At 40.5% G+C, this 20,044-nt stretch overlaps 1 protein-coding gene across 2 annotated transcripts in view; it reads left to right on the top strand.

Annotated features, from left to right (window-relative positions):
- Positions 2,620-20,044, top strand: part of PTPN12 (protein tyrosine phosphatase, non-receptor type 12) — an 85,886-nt gene continuing 68,461 nt past the window's right edge. For both annotated transcript variants that reach the window (XM_018047268.1, XM_018047269.1), the window contains exon 1: positions 2,620-3,075. In XM_018047268.1, coding sequence (XP_017902757.1) covers positions 2,977-3,075 — 99 coding nt within the window. In that variant the 5' untranslated portion in view covers positions 2,620-2,976. The remainder of the gene's footprint in view (positions 3,076-20,044) is intronic.

Below are 20,044 nucleotides of genomic sequence, written 5' to 3' on the forward strand. Positions count from 1 at the left end.
ATGGGTTCGATCCTTGAGTTGTAAAGATTCCCTGGAGAAGTAAACGGCAACCCACTCCAGTACTCTTGCTTGGAGAATCCCATGGACAGAGGAGCCTGGTGGGCTATAGTCCAAGGGGTTACAAAGAATAGGACATGAGTGAGTGACTAACGCACTCACACACATGGCCAAACTGGGCTTCCCTGGTTGCTCAAGAATCTGCCTGCAATGTGAAAGACCTGGGTTTGACCCCTGGGTTGGGAAGATCCCCTGAAGAAGGGAATGGCAACCTATTCCAGTATTCTTGCCTGGAGAATTCCATGGACAGAGGGGCCTCACAGGCTACAGTTAATGGGGTATGGAGTTGCAAAGAGACACCACTGAGCAACTAACACACACACACACACACACACACACACAAGGGCAAACTGCTTCCAAAGATGGTGTGCCAGTTTCTCACACCATCTGTGCAAAAGTCTCCATTTGTCCATACCATGCACAGCCTCGTGTTCTGTCAAACTTTCTGATCTCTTCTAATCTGGTAATTTTAGTTATTTTTAAATTTCACCTTCTTTTTTGCCCACTAAGTCAGTCACTGAGTTCTGTGAGTTCTTTCATTCTCATCTCCTTCTGTGTCTCTGTAATTGCAATGCTATGATCTTAGTTTCAGCTTTTGTTGTGTCATGTATTGCCTCCTAATAGTGTTCATTCCATTCTCTCCCCTTATTACCTCACAACTTACTCATACACAGCCAGAAAGACCTGAAATCCATAAGGGTACTTTAGCTTTCCCTAACCTACATGAGATGCCAAAGGTAGCTGCTGAGATTTGGAGACACTAGTGTTGCAAGAGAGAGAGAGAAGCTTGTAATAAGAAAAGTTAAAAACAAAAACAAAAAAGCCCCAGCAAAACCATCAGCCAAAATAGGGCTGGATAACTCAAAACAAGTCAACACTTCCCACCCCACTGTCACTAGACTGATACAGTTTGTCCAGCATATAGTCTTTATCAATCTGATTTGCACATTCTTCTGACATATCAAAAGTAGAGGCAGTCCTGATCATCTGCCCATTTACTGCTCACACTCTAATTCCTTGCCTAGTTCTAGGGGAAGCGGGTACTCTACAGTGAGCTATACTGGTGGGTGAGCGAATCCAGATCTTAATCTTTTCTCATATCCAGTGAGTCTCAATAATCTGATTAAAGTAAAATACTCCAGATCCTTGTTTTAAAAGCTCACCTCAGAAATTAAACTATTCCTCTAAGGGGACTCTTTTTTTAAATATAGGACAAAACTGTATCTTTTTATATGCACATGCCTGTATACAAATGCACAGGAAGACAATTGGAAGGACACATCTGGAAGTGGTTCTTTCTGAGAAGAGTAGATTTGTATGTATCAGTTGTATTAATTTTAAAAAGAAATATTTTTCTTTAAAACAAATAGGAAATTGGATCTTGCTACTCACACCTGTTTTCTTCAAGTTTATTATTAAATTCCACGGTGCTTCTAAACATTCATCTGGGAAACGGGGCCTGCTACTGATATTTATTTTAACCAAATTGCCTAACCAATCTTATCCGGAAAAAGTATTGTTTGTGGGTATAGTGAACAAAAGGAAGTGACCTAGAGAAGTTCATGGATCAGGTCTTTCACTTCAGTCACATTATCACGTTTACGCTCCTTAGTGAGAGGTAACATGGTGCTGGTGAGAGAAAAAGGATCTGAGTTCCAGTTTGGGCTCTGCTAAGAATATACTGGGGGACCATGAGCAAACACTTTCATTGTAAAATGGTGAATTAGACTAGGACAGAATTCTTTGATTTCTAGAAGACTTACAAAGATGCAGTCTAGGGTGAAAAATCTATTATTCAGTTCTGAGTTGCTCCGAATCTAAAGGCAAGAAGACAAATTCTCTCCAATTCAGCAAACGTGTGGTATGTATTAGGACCACTGTGAATCTCAGGCGCTCTTTCACCAGGTTTTAGACTGATTTGCAAAAAAGCAAAAAGTCCTCTCACTGAAGAAGCGTTTCGTTTCTCTTGGCCGTAGCCATTGCCCAAAGTGCCAAGATCTAATTGCCGTCAACATTAAGATGAAGACGTACCTGCTGCGAACGTGAAGACACTACAGTTCCCAGCATGCCTCTCTTCCCACCGCCGCCCTCTCCCGCCCCTACTCCTGGACTCTTGCCTGGCCGGGACTTGCAGTCCCAGCTCAAAGCCGGCGGCGGGGCGAAAGCAGTCTAGAAATGTACTTTTCCCACAAAAAGGCGGTGAGACCGCAGTTTCCAATTCAAGTCCTACTCCAACTGACTAGCGTCTGCCCGGCGGAGTCAAATTCCCTCCAACCAGCTCTCTTCAGACCTGCAAACTGCTGGGGCGGAACCACGCCCCGGAAATGAGGTCAAGTCCCCCAGCTGACGGCTGAAGCTCCTTCCAGCCACTCCTAGACGGACTAAGACCGGCGGGGCGGGCTTGGGGGCGTGGCAAGCGGGCGTGGCTCAGCTCTGCGTAGCCCCGGGGATCTAGCCGCTGCGCGGGGCCGCGCGTCTGGGTGGCAGCGGGGGCGCGCCCGTGGAGAGTGGCGGCTGCGGTTGCTAGTCTGGAGGGAGGGAAGGAGGAACCGGGAAGGGGTGGGGGGGGGCAGGGCGATCGGAGAGCCGTGTTCCTAAGGCGGTGGCTGCGTCTCCGACTGAGCAGGAGCAGGGCGGGGAAGGAGGATGGAGCAAGCTGGGGGTTGGGGTTGGCGCTAGCCGCTGCGGCTCGTCTACTACTGTGGGAGAGTGGCTGCTCCTGGAAGTTGTAGGATCGGGAGCCGGGCTGGTGCCGCCGGTGCCGCCGCTGCCTTGGGCGGTGGGGAGGAGCAGGGAGCGTCAGGGGTCGGGAAAGACGGGACGGGTAGGGGGCGCGAGCTGGGGAAGACTGAGCGGGCTCTGCGCCGGGCGGGCGGGCGGCGGGGGGGCCAGCGACCGCAGCCGGGGAGACGGGGGAGGATGGAGCAAGTGGAGATCCTGAGGAAATTCATCCAGAGGGTCCAGGCCATGAAGAGTCCGGACCATAATGGGGAGGACAACTTCGCCCGGGACTTCATGGTGAGTCCCTCCCCTCGCTGTTGCCTCCTCTCACCGGCATCCAAGCCCACTGCCTCTTCGCCCGCCCGGCCCGGCCGCCAGCGCTTTGTGTGCGGCTGTAAGGAGAGGGGCGGAGGGGGCGCGCGCCAACCCCAAGGGCCGGGGTGGACTCAGAGGCTGGGAGGTGAGATCGCCCCTCGTCCTCCTTTCCTTTCGTCTTGCGATCGCGGCCCCTTCCGCCCGCGTCCGGGACGCGAAGAGAGAGGCCGCTGGCCAAGCCCGCACTTAGCGCCGCCGCCCGCGACCACCTATTGTTTCTCGGGCTGGGAGCGGGAGGCGAATGAGGTGCAGGCCGGTAGGCTCTTCTCATCTCCCCAGCCAGTCTGCTCCTCCTGGGAGGGTCGAGGCAGGAAGGAGAGCGGATAGCGCCGACTGAGGAACGGAGCTATTAAGATTGCATTTAACTCGTGGGGTCCCTTTGCTCAAGCTGGTCTCAAAAGAGGTCAGGGTAGGACTTTTTGCTCTTTCTGGGTTCGCAGTATTATCTCCAATGCAAGAGAAAGGATAGTCCATAGGAAATCTCGTGGAATGTTCGATTTCCATTTACTGCCGTCCTGTCTCTTGTCTCTTGAGACCCAGGTTTTAGATGGTGTAGGGGTCAACGTGATTGAGGTTGAGGGATAAGTGTGTGTAGAGGCAGGGCGTGGGGGTGGAGGGTGCGTGGTTATCCCGAAGGAAGCCTACTTCAGACTCCCAAGGGGATACTGCCGAAGGCGGAGGGGATGTGACTATCACTTCCTATCCGGGGTGGGGGTGGGGAACTTGGGAACAATAGTCCTGGTGGGGCGGAGGCGACTGTACGGGCTGAAGCCCTGAACTGGGAGATAACCTTCGTAGTCTCCCCACCCCCCTTCCGACATCCCCCCTCCCCCTTCCGCCCTTTGCTTGTACTGGCGGGCTGGATAGGAGGTTAAAAGTCTTGGTCGTGGAATTGCTCTCGAGCCATCACTACGAGGGGGTCACATCCGAAGGCGTGGGACCAAAAGTCGACTTCCTCCATTGCCACCCCCGCTCCTTTATTTTTCTGCTGGACAATGTTCCCTTTAGGGTTGTTTCTCGCCTTAGGAGGCGGTGGTTGCGGCGCTGCTCCTACGGATATTGCGCAAGACTGGGGCGTTGGAAACCCTGGAGGTCTGGGGAATGGAAAAGGAAGTGGGACTTTGGGAAGTGGTTGCTCCTTAGTCTTGGCGGGGTTTGGAAATGGGAAATAAGCTAGGGAAAATTTTGCTTCTGGGCAAGATTCACCTCCAAGAGTAGTCACCTCACTCTGAAATTCTGGATTGTGAAAGGGATACACAGTTAATGTGTATAAAAATGAGTCGCAAACATTGGCTAGTTTTTGTTTCAAAGTACAGTTTAATTGTTTACAAGGTGCAGGTGAAATGGCTTTTCGCACTGAAATACGAAATACTTTTCACATTTTAAAGAGACTTTGGTCTAGTAAAACTTTAGCGTTAAAATTCTTAACCCTTAACTTTACTCAGTATCATGACAGTATAGTTGAGCTTTGTGATTCCCGCCTCCCTAAACCAATAATAGAAGATAGGAGTTTGGTTTTGTTAGTATCTTTTGAAAGTGTAAAAAATGTTGATTAAATAATTTATGGTTTATTTTAAACATTTCCTCTTGATACTTAGCCCATGTATCCCCCCCCCCCAAATTTCCCTTTTATCTGAAAAAGTTAAAGATGTTTCCTTCTTCCTATTGGGAATTTTGAATGTGTTAGGTATCTTTGAAATGATATCACAGTAATTGGACAGAGTCCCCCTTTTATTACTCTCTAGCAAACATAAAAGAAAATATTTACTTAGATTTAAAATGTTTAAAACTAGTCTTACACAGTCTTACTTTGGATGTGGAAGGAGAGGTGTGTGACCCTGTCCACTTGGCATGTTGGTCCTCTTGTTCTCTATGGACATATCCTGTCAGGAAAGGGCATTGTTTGCTGATGCAGGCCATCAGGACAAGTGCCCAGTCTCTGAACTCCTGTACAGGGGAAGTAGCCTTCGGGTTCATGCTTTGAGGATGAGTCAGGGATTCCTATTGGAGATTTCATTTCTCCAGGACTAAATGAGTTTTCTTTTTCTTCCCTAATACCTAGGGATATCTAGGTGATTCTGCATTTAAGATTTGATGACTAAGGCTGTTCTTTTACAGTGCTTGCTTTTTTTATTCTGTGACTTGATAAGCAATAGCTATAATTAAATCTGCCAGTTATGCCTCTTTTTCTCTTAACTAGAAAGCTGGAGGAAAACTTTGTCCCCTCTGCCACAAAAAGAAAATATATTGGCTAATAGATTCTTCTAATAATAAACACTTCTGTAATTCTTAAATTCTGACATTTTAAAATTTTTAGCATTTGAGAACTGAGCCTTAGGGTAATCTAGATATTATAACCCTATTCATTTATAAGGTGATAATGTTCATTGTTGCAAATTTGGAAATTATAGAACAGTAATTAAGAATGCCTTACCTTTAGGAAAGTGGAATAGGCATTCATACTGTGGTTTTTCCATTGTTCTGTTCAGTCTTCCTATAGTCCCATCACCCAAAGGCTATCTTTGTTAATGTCTTTAATGCTTCTCTGTGACCATACTACATGTACCGTTTAATATTCTTAGGGTTTTTTCCAACTTAATATTTAGGTGTTTTTCCTTTGTAAAGATAATTTTAGGTGGCTGTATAATATTTCACCTAGCCACTGTCATATAGCTTAACCATTTTCTTATAGTTGAAAGTTTAGGCCGCTGATTTTCTGCCATTATGTGTCATAATTCTGTGGAGAACACTTAAGCATAAAATTTCTTTATTTTGAATTATTGCATAAGATATCTTCCAGTGGTGTTGGAAGTACTAGATAAAAGGATGTAAACATCTGAAATACGTAAATGAATAACTTTTTGAAGTTGTATCACTTTTTACAACTAACGGTAATGTATGAGTGTTCATATAATAATCTTGGATCTTTGATAATTCGAGGTTGAAGAATAGTATGTTGTTTTAATTTTAATATTGTGATGACTAGTAAGAGTAGAGATTTTTCTGCCTGTTGTCATTCTGTGAGTTGTCTATTCCTGGCATTGGCCTTTTGTGTGCCCCATCCTGTAAAGAGGAGAATACTAAGGTATTGAGATGGTGTAAACTATAGCACCAAAATGATTTCAAGTTGATGGTTAAACTGATAATCTGTGTCAGATCCGGAACTTGGTCACAACTATCTCAGCTTGTCGTCTTTATGAAATTGCAGATAGTGATCATGAGAAGTAAATGTGTACATAGGGTGATGCCCATTTATGTTTGACATGTGTAGGTTTACTACCATCTCTGCCATTGGTTAGTTTTCTGACCTTGGCCACTTGCAAGAAAATGAATGGACCGAGTTCTTTCAATTTTAAAAGAAGATAAATGCTATCTACTTCACAAGACTGAAGTATGGGACTGATAGTTAGGATCTTCATCTAACAAATGATCATGCTGTCTTCAATATTCTCAAATGGATGACTTATGTAGTCAGTTACATATAACTAGACATAGAAGGAAAAAAAGATGTCTGGGCTTTCGTTTTTCAGTAATTTTCTTTTGCTTTTTAAAGCTTTGTCATGTATAATTAAAGTATTGAAACAAGAAGTAAGTTTATTCTGATTAGGCTAAAGTTTATGTGATATACACTAGACATTTGTATATTTAAAAATTGTAAGAGATGACAATAAAGCTGCAAGTAAATATGGCAGTTTCAGTTTAAAAACCCATTCTCTTTAAGATAAAAACAATACTTTAGTAAGTAGAGTCAGTGGAGCATTTCAAAACAGGATGCAGCAGAGGTGTGAATTACAGTACTTTTGTGAAACAAGAAGGAGAAGATTTATGCCCTGGAGAAGGAAATGGCACCCCATTCCAGGATTCTTGCCTGGAGAATCCCATGGAGCCTGGCAGGCTACAGTCCGTGGGGTCGCAAGAGTCGGACACGACTTAGTGCACTGTCTCACCCCAGAGATCCTGCCATATATACCACAAAAACCAAACATCCCCCAGTGATCTTGTCCCCACTGTTCCAGTCACTCCCAGGTGGGAATTCAGGCACATGTCCACAGAGGTCACAGACAACATACATACGGTTCTGTTATGTCCCATATATTACCCTTTCATGTCCCAAGGAAGACATTTTCTCTTAGAGATTTTCATTTAGTGTATCTTTAAAAAATCTTGTATTAAACTTGCCTCCACCTTTTTCTTGGGTAAGGACAACCCAGAAATGGCCCTTTTGTGTCTGTGATGTTGCCATTCACAGCTTTTCTTGATAGGCCTAGTACAATCTTGAGAACAGGGTTGCTGTATGCTGAATGTCAGACGGTAGCTCTTAGCTTTGCCTATCTTAGGTAGGTAGTTATGCTGTGCATTTTTTATTGGTGTACCATGTTTGATTTGTCCCTAATACCATTGAAGTTTTTCTGAGAAATGAAATAATGCAGCATGAACTTATTAAAATACATTTTAAGACTTAAAAAAAAAGATTTATGGATTTTTTTAAGGCTAAACAAGCATTATAGCAAGCATTCCTATGTTAAAATGCCATTTAAACTAACTGATTTTTAAATCTAAATTTATCAATCACAGGTAACTGCAGAAGTACCTTAGTAGTTATGCATTCAAGGAGTTTATTATATAAAACCATCTGCTCTACAAATAGTAATCTTGACAGAACTGCTCAAAGCAACCAATTTGCTTGCTTTGTTATGATTAAATAATTGTTATATTGTTTTTATCTTACTACAGTAGCGTTTGTGATGTTATAAATTAAACAGAAAGAAGATTAACATTTTTTATCCCTTCTGTTTGTTAAACCCTGTGCCATACATTTTACACTGTGTCTTATTTAACATATCTGCCGTTTATGAGGTGGCTATAACCTAAATTTTAGAGATAAGGAAACGCACGCTGAGAAGTAAAGTATCTTGCTTGACTTCAAAACCTGATCTTTTTATCCTCCAGAACGCATCCGAGGTCCCTTTGGACCTGGCTGGAACTTGGCAGGTAGTGGAGGGTGCATTTCCATGCAGAAGGATAGGCGTTTTAGAGTTAAGCATGTTTAGAGAGTGGTAGATAATCTGCCATAACTAATGTAGCAGTTCTCACACATTTTGATTTCAGGAGTCTTTTACATTCTCAAAATTACTGAGGACTCCAAAGAGGTTTGTTTCTTTGTACTGTATTAGAAATTAAAAGATATCTTAAAAAATAATTTACTTTAAAGTAATGGTGATAAAACCATTCCATACATACACTGTATTTTATAACAAGTGATTTTTCAAAAAAATTACTGGTGGAAAGAAGCATTATTTTTATGCTTTTGCAAATTTTTTTTGCCGTCTGGCTTAATAGAAGAGATCTGGATTCTCATATCTATTGCATTCATACTGATGCAGTGTCATATTTCACAGTATCAAGTGTCATGTATCCTCTAGAAAAATCAGTGTACACTCCTAAAGAGAATGAACATGATAAAAATATTGTACTAAAGGCTGTGCATTTGCATATTTGCAGGTGAGGAAGCATAACTTAGGTTTTAACCTCGTGAATTCTTTAAAATGGTCTAGGTGTGGGACATCTCTGGACCATATTTTGAGAACCAGTGGTGTTCGCATGGTGAAGGTTAATGGGATGCTGAGAAAGCCAGTTAGGAATCAGGTTGTGAAGGTTCTTGAATCTGTGCTGTATTTTATTCTGCTGCTAAGTCACTTCAGTCGTGTCTGACTCTGTGTGACCCCATAGACGGCAGCCCACCAGGCTCCCCCATCCCTGGGATTCTCCAGGCAAGAACACTGGAGTGGGGTGCTATTGCCTTCTCCGGTATTTTACTCTATAGATCAGTAATAGTAATTTTGAACAGTTTATACACTACAGGTCTCAGCGTTACAGGGAAAGTAAGCGGTCATTTGACAGATGAGGATTAAGAAAAAAGTCTTCATGACTCACTAGATGTGAGTAGTGAAGGAGAGAGGAATATTGTAGTGTGATTCCAGAGTTTCTAGCTTGGTATACTGTCACCCAAGTTGGAAGGTTCCATTTGGTAGGGTAAGGAGGAAGGACAAAAAGCAGAGGAGACCAGGGAGAAGATGGTTGGAAGAAACTTCAGAATTAAAGAGAATGCGTTTAGTTTTGGACACGTTAAAACTGAGGTGCCTGTGAGACATCGTGTAGAAATGTAGAGCTCAAGAGAGCTACTGGGACAGAATTAAAGCATGTAAGAGGTATTTGAAAGCTTGAGAGTCATGAACTCATTCAGACAAGTGTATGGTGTGGCCAACCTAAGGTTGAAAAGCAACAACATTTAAAGAGCAGCCTCTAAATGAAAATATTGGTGATTGCTCCTGGGTAGGTGTGGTCAGAGTAGAAGGAAAGGAACCTAGAGGATGTCAGAAAGGCCTGGGAGAGTTTCAGGGAAGACATTACCAAAGTCAGATAATTCTGGGAGGACCGGTAAGGTGAGCTTAAGAAAAGCACCCATTCTGTTCGCTAAGTAGGAGTGATTTGGTGACTAGAAAAAGCAGTTTGGAGTTGGGGTATGGGAAAAAGCCAGGTTGTCATAGGCTGAAGAGGAAATAGCTGAAGTAGTATAAATTCCTTCCATTTACTTTAGCATTCTGAATGTAGATGGCTGAAGCCAGAGGAAGACACAGATCCCCTCCTGCTTTCTGCTTTAAAAAAAAAAAGTAAGATAGGGACAGCATTTTTCATACATGTGTTTCTTATCTATATGTATATCTTTTGGTAAAATGATCGCTATGTAAGTATAATTTTAAAAGACAAATGGTGGCTCTGTGATAACGAAGCTGCCTGCCAGTGCAGGAGACGTGGGTTCCATCTCTGGGTTGGCAAGATTCCCGGAAGTAGGAAACGGCAACCAACTCCAGTGTTCTTACCCGGGCAGTCTCACGGACAGAGGATCCTGGAGGGCTACAGCCCATAGAGTACCAAAGCAGTTGGACGCAAATGAGCACGCACATAAAAATACAGATAACAAGAACTTGTCAAATAAGACTTCTGAAGTTTTGATTTAAGGTTTGAGTTTGATTTGCTAAAAAATGGGAGAGGAAAGATTGAACGCCTGGCAAGAGCTTATGCTGCGCACACTAGATAGTATTAAATATTTCATTTTTTGTTAAACTGTTCAATATTGTGGCTTGTAGTGTTTTAAAAATTAATAACAGCTTTATTGAGATATAATTTATTTAGCATAAAATTCATTCATTTTAAGCTGTGCAATTTAATAGTTTTTAGTATGTTCACAAAAATGTGCAGTTGTTACCACAGTCAATTTTTATTAGCCCCAAAAGAAACCCCATACCCATTAGTAGTCATTCCTCCCACCCTCTTTCCTCGCAGACCTCGGCAACCACTAATCTACCTTCTGTCTCCATAGATTTGCCTCATCTAGACATTTCATAAGAATGGAATCATAATATGTGGTGTTTTGTCACTGACCCCGTTGACTTAACATGTTTTCAAGATTCATCTGTGTTGCGTGGTCAGAAAGACTTCATCCTGTTTTATGACTGAATAATTTTCTATTGTATGGATATATCACATTTTGTTCACTCATTCAATTCTTGATAGACATTTGAGTGGTTTCCACTTTTTGGAATATTTTGTATTGTATAATAATAATACATGAAATATAACACATTTTATTTTATTTTATGAATGCTGCTACTGTGAACCTATACATAAGTTTTTGTTAGGATATCTGTTTTCGATTATCTTGGATATATACCTATAAGTACCTTTAACATTTTGAGGGAACTGACGGGTTGTTATCCAGAGCTGCTGTACATTTTATGGTTCTACCACGAAAATGCACATTTTCCACTCCCACTAATTTCTTTACATCCTTACCAATACTTGTTATTGTCTGTCTGTCTGTCTTCTTATAACCACCTAAGAGGGTGTGAAGTTCTATTTTGTGGTTGGCTTGCAGTTATAGCTCAGTAAGCTTATATACATGGTGTAGTATGTCTAAAATGTCTTTAAAACTAGAATGATTGGCAATATTTTGCAGTCGTAGCATTTGAGCTAATTTTAGTCCTTTTCCATGGCCACTGGTTTAGTTAAGATTTTCTTACTCTGATAAGTGTCCGGCCAAATGTATTTATCTTTTAACTAACTTCGCAATTGGAAGTGAACTTTTAAGTAACTTTCCAGACATGGCTCACTGAGCTAGCACACTAAAAATTTACCTGAAGTGTTAATTCTCAAGGTTGTTTTACTGTATTTCCTTTTAGAATATTGTTACCTTTTTTCCGTCAATATTTGACATTTAATTTGGGAAAGGGTTTTGAAAGATTGAAACTGAAAGTAAGATATTAACATTCAAATAGATTAAAATTTTTTGTTCATATGTTAAACACTTCTGAGTTTCTATAATACTCAGTTCATTAGATTCATAAACATTTACATTTCTGACTTCCCCAGACTAAAAGCCTCCGAGGCTAGAGACTGGGACTTAATTATCTTTGTATCTCCACTGCTTAATGTAGTGCCTGGCATTTAGGCATTAATGGCCGTCGCGTGAGCAGAAATTGTAGCGAGCTTAATGCTGTAAGACAGATTTATTCTTCAGGTGGATTCTTCAAGTGGTCCAAGAGGCTTGTCTCTTAGACCAGCATGAGAGTCGCTTTTTCATCCACCTGCCTACAGGCATGCTTGCACAAATGTTTTTATTTTCAGTACACAAGAAAGAAGAAGAAAATAAAAGATAAAGTACTGGAGTAAATTTAGTAAAACTTTTAAATAAGTAAGTGAAAATGAAGTCGCTCAGTCGTGTCCAGCTCTTTGCAACTCTGTAGACTGTAGCCCACCATGTAGCCTTCCATCCATGGGATTCTCCAGGCAAGAGTACTGGAGTGGATTGCCATTTCCTTCTGCAGGGGATCTTCCCGACCCAGGGATCGAACCTAGGTCTCCCACATTGCGGGCAGACGCTTCCTCTGAGCCACCAGGGAAGCCCTAAATAAGTATTTGTTTATTAATCGTAATATCTTCTACATAAATGTGGAAAATAGTGTGGTACATATTTTTCTCTGGACACTGGTTGCTGTCATAAGGACTGAGGGAAGCACTTAAAGTAACTACTTGTGTATCCTCTACTCCATAGACTATTAATTTTAATAAAATGTCCATTTTTAACTTTTGGTTTTAGATTTCATTAAGAAAATCCAGATATCAGTTCACTGGCATCTCTTCAACAGTAGTGGTATCTTATAAGTTGTGGGTGTCTTAGGAGTGATTACAGCAATAGCTGTTGTTTTCTCCTTGCCTGTAGTTTCTTGCCTCATGTAATTCCTTCCATATATCATGCTCACTTTCCTAAAATACTGCTTTCAAGTGCTGGCATCTGTAGGATAATGGAAGGCATATTTGGTTTTAAAATCAGATGTGGGTTTGAGTCCCACTGTTTGGTGCCTACTTCTGTTTCGTTTAATATTTATATAGAACCATATTGGAAACATGGTTTTATTTTTATCACAGAAAAATGTGACTTCACAGGACCCTAAAGGCTCCTTTCGATGATCATTAAAAGTATTGGAATTTTAAATGCCTAAGGCTTGCCTGGAGAATCCTAGGGACGGGGGAGCCTGGTGGGCTGCCGTCTATGGGGTCACACAGAGTCGGACACGACTGAAGCGACTTAGCAGCAGCAGCAAAGCAACTCAAAGCATTAAACCCAAGCTCTGCTTTCCTTCAAATTGTAATTATATGTCCCTCTTACAAATTTCCCTTCCTCCTACTCCCTGCCCTTTTTTTGTAGTTTTTGTCCTGGTTTAGAATCGCAGGCCAATAGGATAAAGTTTATGCTTAACCTGGCCTTCCAGAGCCTTTTAACAGAGTCTTTCATACCTTTCCAGTGTTAAACTCGTGTACTCCCCAGTATGTGTCCTTTTTTCCCTCTGGAATGAGCTGTTTCTCATCCTTGAAAAATGCTTATCTGTGTTTGTACTGCTGAACATATTTTTCCGCTTTCTTAGAAAACTTTCCTTCTATTTTATAGTCCAGTACTTTGAAGATCAGGACACTAAAAATTTCGAATAACTTGACCACATTCACCCAGAACTCAGAAGCAAGAATCGTAATTAACTCTCACTTTCTGAGATAAATCTTTTAGTCCAGTTTATCTTAAAGCACTTGTTCTCCTTTGCAAATTTGAATTTTAATACTGTGGAGAAAAAGCCTTTCATTAGGTTTGAGTTGAAGACTTGTTAAGGCAAGTTTGCTGATAAATGCACTTGTCCTAAATCACTAGGCTTCCAAACAAGAATTGAACCCCTCTCTCAGCATTTCATATTTCCTGTAGTATTTAATTTTTTTGGATTCATGCATTCAAACCTTGACAGTTACCTCCTTCCCTGTGAAATAACACAGATATCGTTTCCATTTGTATAAGATTAGAGTGTCAGTGAACTGGCTTATGGCAGATATAAGTAGTTGTTCCCTAAAAGCTTTTCCTAGAGAATGTGGAATGTGGATCATGTTAATCTCAGAGGCTTTGGGATGTACGCTAATACCTACATTTCCTGTAATAAGTGTTTTTAGTTGTAATCTACATTTGAAAAGCTTTTTAACAACATTTGAGTAGTTGTTATGCTGGTCGCCTCTGAAGAAATGCAAAAATTCAGGTCTGTCATGAATCCTACCATCCACCACTACACCCTAGGCACTGTGTTTAGAACTGGCAACTGGAAATATGACAGTTGTTTCCCTTAAGAAGTTTACTGGCTGTGAGTAAACTTGTGAGAAGCAGCAAGAAGTTGTCCTGGGAGCAGTGGATGGGCTTCAGGGGGTCTGTGAACCCTTTCAAGTTATACTTAATGTTTTGTGTGTAAATCTGTTGGGAGAGGGGTGAAGGTTTTTAGATTCTCAAGGGTTCCAAAAAAATCTTAGAAACTCTAGACTAGTAGAAAGATAATCAGCTTTGGAACCATACAGTAATTTCTGTCCTGGCCGTGTTATCCATATAGGCAGGTTATGTAGGGAAATTGGGGCTCTAATACTTACCTAGAAGGACCAAGATAGTGTATATTTAAAGCTTCTAATGTAGTACATAGAAGGTACTCAATAGTAGTTTAAGACGTGTTATTACTCTAAGGGAAGTATATTCAAGATTAAAACCATAGAGGGAGGAGAGCCTAAATCTGCCTGAAGAGAACATGGACAGTTTGAGCACAGAGGCCACATTTGACTTGGCTCTTGAAGGGAGAGTTTGTCAGGTGGACTAGGATAAAAGGCATTTCAGAGATAGAAAACAAACAGTGTTTGCAAAGACACAGAGATAAGAACTATGGGTTTTAGAAGGGAGGAACAGGGTGGCTGGCAGTGTAAAAAATAAGCAAAGCTGATATAACCAAATAAACAGGAAGAGATTCCCAAAGGGAGAACAGCCTAAATGCTGAGTATGAGATGCATATAATATTGGCCTCAGCATTCCTGAATGTTTTGGTGAGAAGTGTTTTGATGTCTTACGATTGTGGCATAGTTGTTTACTCTTAGTTACAAAGTATGGTTTGGTTGTTATGAAGGATCTTTTTAAAATAGAGTTCCACAAAGTCAGTGTTTTTCACTCTGGTAATTTTACTTTATCCCAGATATATAAAGTAGTACTCTCAGTTTATATAGTTCTTAATTGGCCAGATAAGTGGTTTTCATTAGCTTCTGTTAAAAATGCCCTGTAAAAAAATTACATTAAAAGAGTCTATAAAACTTCAGTAAGTTATTTATAGTGGTAAGCCTCTGTTTAGTTTAGATTCCTCAGTATATTTGAGTTTTCTAGGTGATAACTGAGATTTTGAAACAATACATTTGGGACCACAACTATAGTGAGAATGGAGAAAAAGTCAACTCCCATTCTGTGAAAATGTGGAGAGTGGCTTGTTTTGGACACCTTCTCCCCTCATTGTACACCGGAGTTATAAGTCATGGACCTTTTGATGTTAAAGGAAACATGAACGGTATTTAGAAACTAAGGAGCTTGTTACAGGTTTTACAGTTAGAAGTTGCCAGAGCTAAGTTTGTCCCAAGATCATAGCAGATGTTTTTTCTGTAGCATAATGTTGCTGAGACCAACAGTTGTCTTATTATTTAGGGGAAAAGTTAATAAAAGGAAAAAAGTGGGGCATAAATATCCTGCAAATTATAGAAAAATTCTTTGTTGGTATAGATTTTTGGTTGTAGCCTACTTGGCAAACCAGTTTGCGTGCTAAGTCGCTTTAGTCGTGTCTGACCATTTGCAACCCCATGGATTGTAGCCTGCAGACTCCTCTGTCCATAGGATTCTCCAGGCAAGAATACTGGAGTGGATTGCCATTTCCTTCTCCAAGAAACCAGTTTAAGTGGGGGGGTGGGGGTGGGGAATATATGTATATATATATTTCACCGGAGAAGGCAATGGCACCCCACTCCAGTACTCTTGCCTGAAAAATCCATAGATGGAGGAGCCTGGTAGGCTGCAGTCCATGGGGTCGCTAAGAGTCGGACATGACTGACTTCACTTTCACTTTTCACTTTCATGCATTGGAGAAGGAAATGGCAACCCACTCCAGTGTTGTTGCCTGGAGAATCCCAGGGACGGGGGAGCCTGGTTGGCTGCCGTCTATGGGGTCACACAGAGTCGGACACGACTGAAGTGACTTAGCAGCAGCAGCATATTTATCTCACAGTAGAATACTGCCCTTGAGTATTCTATTTAACTGCTTTAAGGACAGGAACCAAGAAATGGGAGCCATGCATAACCTGGGTGCCTATTTCAGCTCTTTGTGGTTCTGCGTATTTATCAGTTTCTCCGTCTAGAGCTGCTTGGACACTTATCTTTGCTTCTCTGTGCACCTGCTTTACTCTTAGCTCTCCACATTTGACTTTCACTACACGTGCTGTTGAATAAAGGCATCTCTTAAGTGATCTAACCTAAGTTCCTCACTTTATCTCTGTTTAGAGGATTAGCTCAGAATAGTTAGAATTGCTGTCTCACGTTCGCATTCCTGAAATTCACATCCCATCAGTCAACCTGCTTCTAGTGAGATGGGTACTGTGTAGTATAAATGTGTGAAGTTGACCAGGATGGGGAGTTTGTTCAGATGTGATTGGTAGGGACTTTTCTTAGTGAAAGAAAGTTATAGTTCCTTAACTGGACGAGACTGGCAGCCCAAGGTGTATCTAATACAAAAACCTTTGAAGCAAAACTGGGGGGGAAAATGAGCTTCTATTTTAAGTTTTCAGTCCCAAATAGACTCCACCCACCTTCTTTCAGAGAAGGGACAGAGAAGCACAGAGTCCTTGTGACTTGAGAGAACTCTGTTGGCTCTGGCAGAGCATAATTTCACATGTACAGTGCATACTAAACCTTAAACTGTGTAGAAACTATAAAAGTAAGATGATCTATAAGCTACATATTTATGGTACTTAAAATTTAAGGTATAATTTTTCAGTGTTAAAATATGAAACCAGAACATTACCTTCTAGATGAAAGTATAATTCTAAAGATCAGTTTTATCAGTATTATGTCTAGTCATTTTTTATTCTCTCTCTAAATATACATCTGAAATTTATCACTATCTGAAAGACTAATATATTTTCTCCCTAGTAGATTTTGCATGAATAAATCCAAATATAGTTAGATTCATCTAAAATTTGAGTACTTTAATACTGTGTGTTGCCTGGTTGTCAGTGTGTCTGTCTCTGTGCAGGCTGTCTGCCTGACTGTGTACCTCTTATCTTTATCTGCTCTGTCCATTGGCTTATCTGTGCCAAAGATTCATTAATGGGTGTTAGAGATAGATTTGGATGTACTGTATAATTCAGAAATTTCCTGTAATTTATGCCTAGTTGTTTATAATTCTTTACTTCTAGTGCTGCAAATAGGTTATAAATGCCAAGGAGGAACATAGTGCAGGTAGATACTAATATTAGGATTTTTGCACCTATTTGAAGAAATTGAATATGTTTAAATGTTTATCTCTAAACCTATTCACTGGCATTATTCGATGTTGCACAAAATAACAAATTTTATTTTTTCATAACTGTGTAATTTAGGTAGTAGAAAGTTAATCATTAAGGTAAGAAATACAGTTTTAATGTTAAATATGCCAGATGTTTTGATCTTTTCATTTTATGGAAAAGTAAAGAGGATAGGTATTTTAATAGTTCAAAAGCTAGAAACAGAAATACTTTGTGTGAAAAAGAGCATTCAAAGAAGTTATTATTAATTATAAGATATATGCTTAAACTAAGTTTTCTTGAATGGGTAATTAAGTAGGCACTGGCTGACTCTACTTTCTTGGCCTCTTCTTTCCTAGATGATGAAATATCATTATACCTAGATTTTCACCTACCTCTTTAGTCTCTCTCCTCTATTATTGGCTCAGATACAGCATATTTCCTGTTTTTTTGTGCTCTTAGGTCTTAAGGGAAATATAATTGAATACTTGAATATTTAAAAAATAGAAAATAATCTTACAAATCTTATAAAATATTACAGTGACATCAATTCTAATGCTGCTTATTAAGAGTCTCAGACAATAATAAACATTGATATTTTCTCATACTCTACATTCTTACGATGGCTGGTGGATTCTTTTTAATGCAATTTAATCTAGACCAGAAGTATAAGATGAATGTTTAACCAGCACATTTAATTTTCCCATTGTTGCTTTATTATATGCCAGTTTTTATATTATTTACAAGCCATGTTTTGTGTGCATATATTGTTTATGCCATATCTAATATTTTAAAATATGTTCTAAGTGCTCTTGCATTCTGTTGGCCAAGGCAAGTTATAATGCCACCTCAACCTCAAAGACTCAGGAAATAGATTATACCCTTTAAGTTGGAAGGACTACAAAGTCTTGTGCAGTTTTAATATAGGAAGAGCTGAAAAACAGGTTTTTAATATGATAAATCTACGGCTTCCCTGGTGGCTCAGAGCTTAAAGCATCTGCCTGCAATGCGGGAGACCTAGGTTCAGTCCTTGGGTCAGGAAGATCCCCTGGAGACAGAAATGGCAACCCACTCCAGTATTCTTGCCTGGAGAATCCCGTGGACGGAGGAGCCTGGTGGGCTACAGTTCACGGGTCGTGAAGAGTCAGACACGACTGAGCGAGTTCACTTTCGCTTTCACCTTCACTATATGACAAGTGTAGGAGATATTATGATTACATAAAGTAGTTAGGACATAGAACTGGGACTTGAAATAAGGAGTAAGCCATGCATTTACCTGGGAGGAGAGTATACTATTCCAGACAGAAAGAACATTAAGTGCCCAAGTATCTGAGTTAAGAGTGTGTTGGGATATCAAGGAAGCTGCTGTGCTTGAGCAGAATGAGGGGAAGATTTAGTAGATTTGTGATAGTGTTGGGAGTTATGGCAAACCATCCAGGTTCTTGTAGGTCATTGTTAGAACTTGGGTTTTTACTCTAAATGACAAGAGTTTACTTTTGGGTACTTTTTCTTCCTCAGTGGTAAAGAATCTGCATGCAATGCAGGAGACACAGGATTGATCCTTGAGTCAGAAAATTCCCCTGAAGAAGGAAATGGCTATCCACTCTAGTATTCTTACCTGAAAGTCCCATGGACAGAGGAGCCTGGCGGGCTACAGTTGATGGGGTCACAAAGCACTGGACACCACTGAGTGACTAAGCCAGCACAGAAAACACCAGTTTGTAGCATTATTAACTAAACAAGCACAGTCAAAAAGAACATTTATAGAAATAACTAATATAGTAGAGCTGTTAGTGATTCATAAGTATACTTAATAAACAAGGATTGCTTAAAAATACTAAATAGTATTTATTTAGAATAAATACTAAATCAGTTTTCCACAATAGAAGTAGTAAAAGTAGATTTAGAGGAAATGTTCTAGGTAGCAGAATATTTATAATTTAAGCAACAAGTATTTGATTATAGGGGATATGCTCTAAAATAATGTACTCCCAGAGACTGTCAATGTAACTACACTACACATTAAATATTATGACAGGAGGTTTTGTATGACTCAGAGAAGTCAAGCTGACAGTGAAGTGCCAAGTCACCCTAATGGCCTCATTTCAGTTCATTTCAGTTCAGTTGCTCAGTGTGTCCAACTCTTTGCAACCCCATGGACTGCAGTATGCCAGGCTTCCCTGTCCATCACCAACTCCTGGAGTTTACCCAAACTCATGTCTATGGAGTCGGTGATGCCATCCAACCATCTCATCCTCTGTCGTCCCTTTCTCCTCCCTCCTTCAATGATACCCAGCATCAGGGTCTTTTCAAATGAGTCAGTTCTTCTCATCAGGTGGCTAGAGTATTGGAGTTTCAGCATCAGTCCTTCCAGTGAATATTCAGTACTGATTTCCTCTAGGATGGACTGGTTGGATCTCCTTGCTGTCCAAGGGATCTTCTCCAACACAGCAGTTCAACTCTTCGGCACTCAGCTTTCTTTATATATAGTCCAACTCTCACATCCATACATTACTACTGAAAAAACCAAAGCTTTAACTAGATGGACATTTGTTGGCGAAGTAATATCTCTGCTTTTTAATATGCTGTCTAGGTTGGTCATAACTTTTCTTCCAAGGAGCAAGCGTCTTTTAATTTCATGGCGACAGTCACCTTCTGCAGTGATTTTGGAGCCGAAGAAAGTCAAGTCTGTCACTGTTTTCCATTGTTTCCCCATCTATTTGCCATAAAGTGATGGGACCGGATGACTGATGGCCTCATCCTATTAGAAATTAGCTAGTACCTAAGAATAGTTACTTTACAAAGTGAGTCAAGAGAAGACTTCTTTGCCTGAGATTTCCCTTTGTAGTCTAAAATAGTAGCTGAATTACAAGAGTTTTTCATTTTATTTTCAAATGAGTAAGTTCAAAAAAGATCCATCATATTTGGGTAAACTGTTTTTAATATAATA

Source organism: Capra hircus, chromosome 4, assembly GCF_001704415.2.
Source record: "Capra hircus breed San Clemente chromosome 4, ASM170441v1, whole genome shotgun sequence".
NCBI lineage: Eukaryota > Metazoa > Chordata > Mammalia > Artiodactyla > Bovidae > Capra > Capra hircus.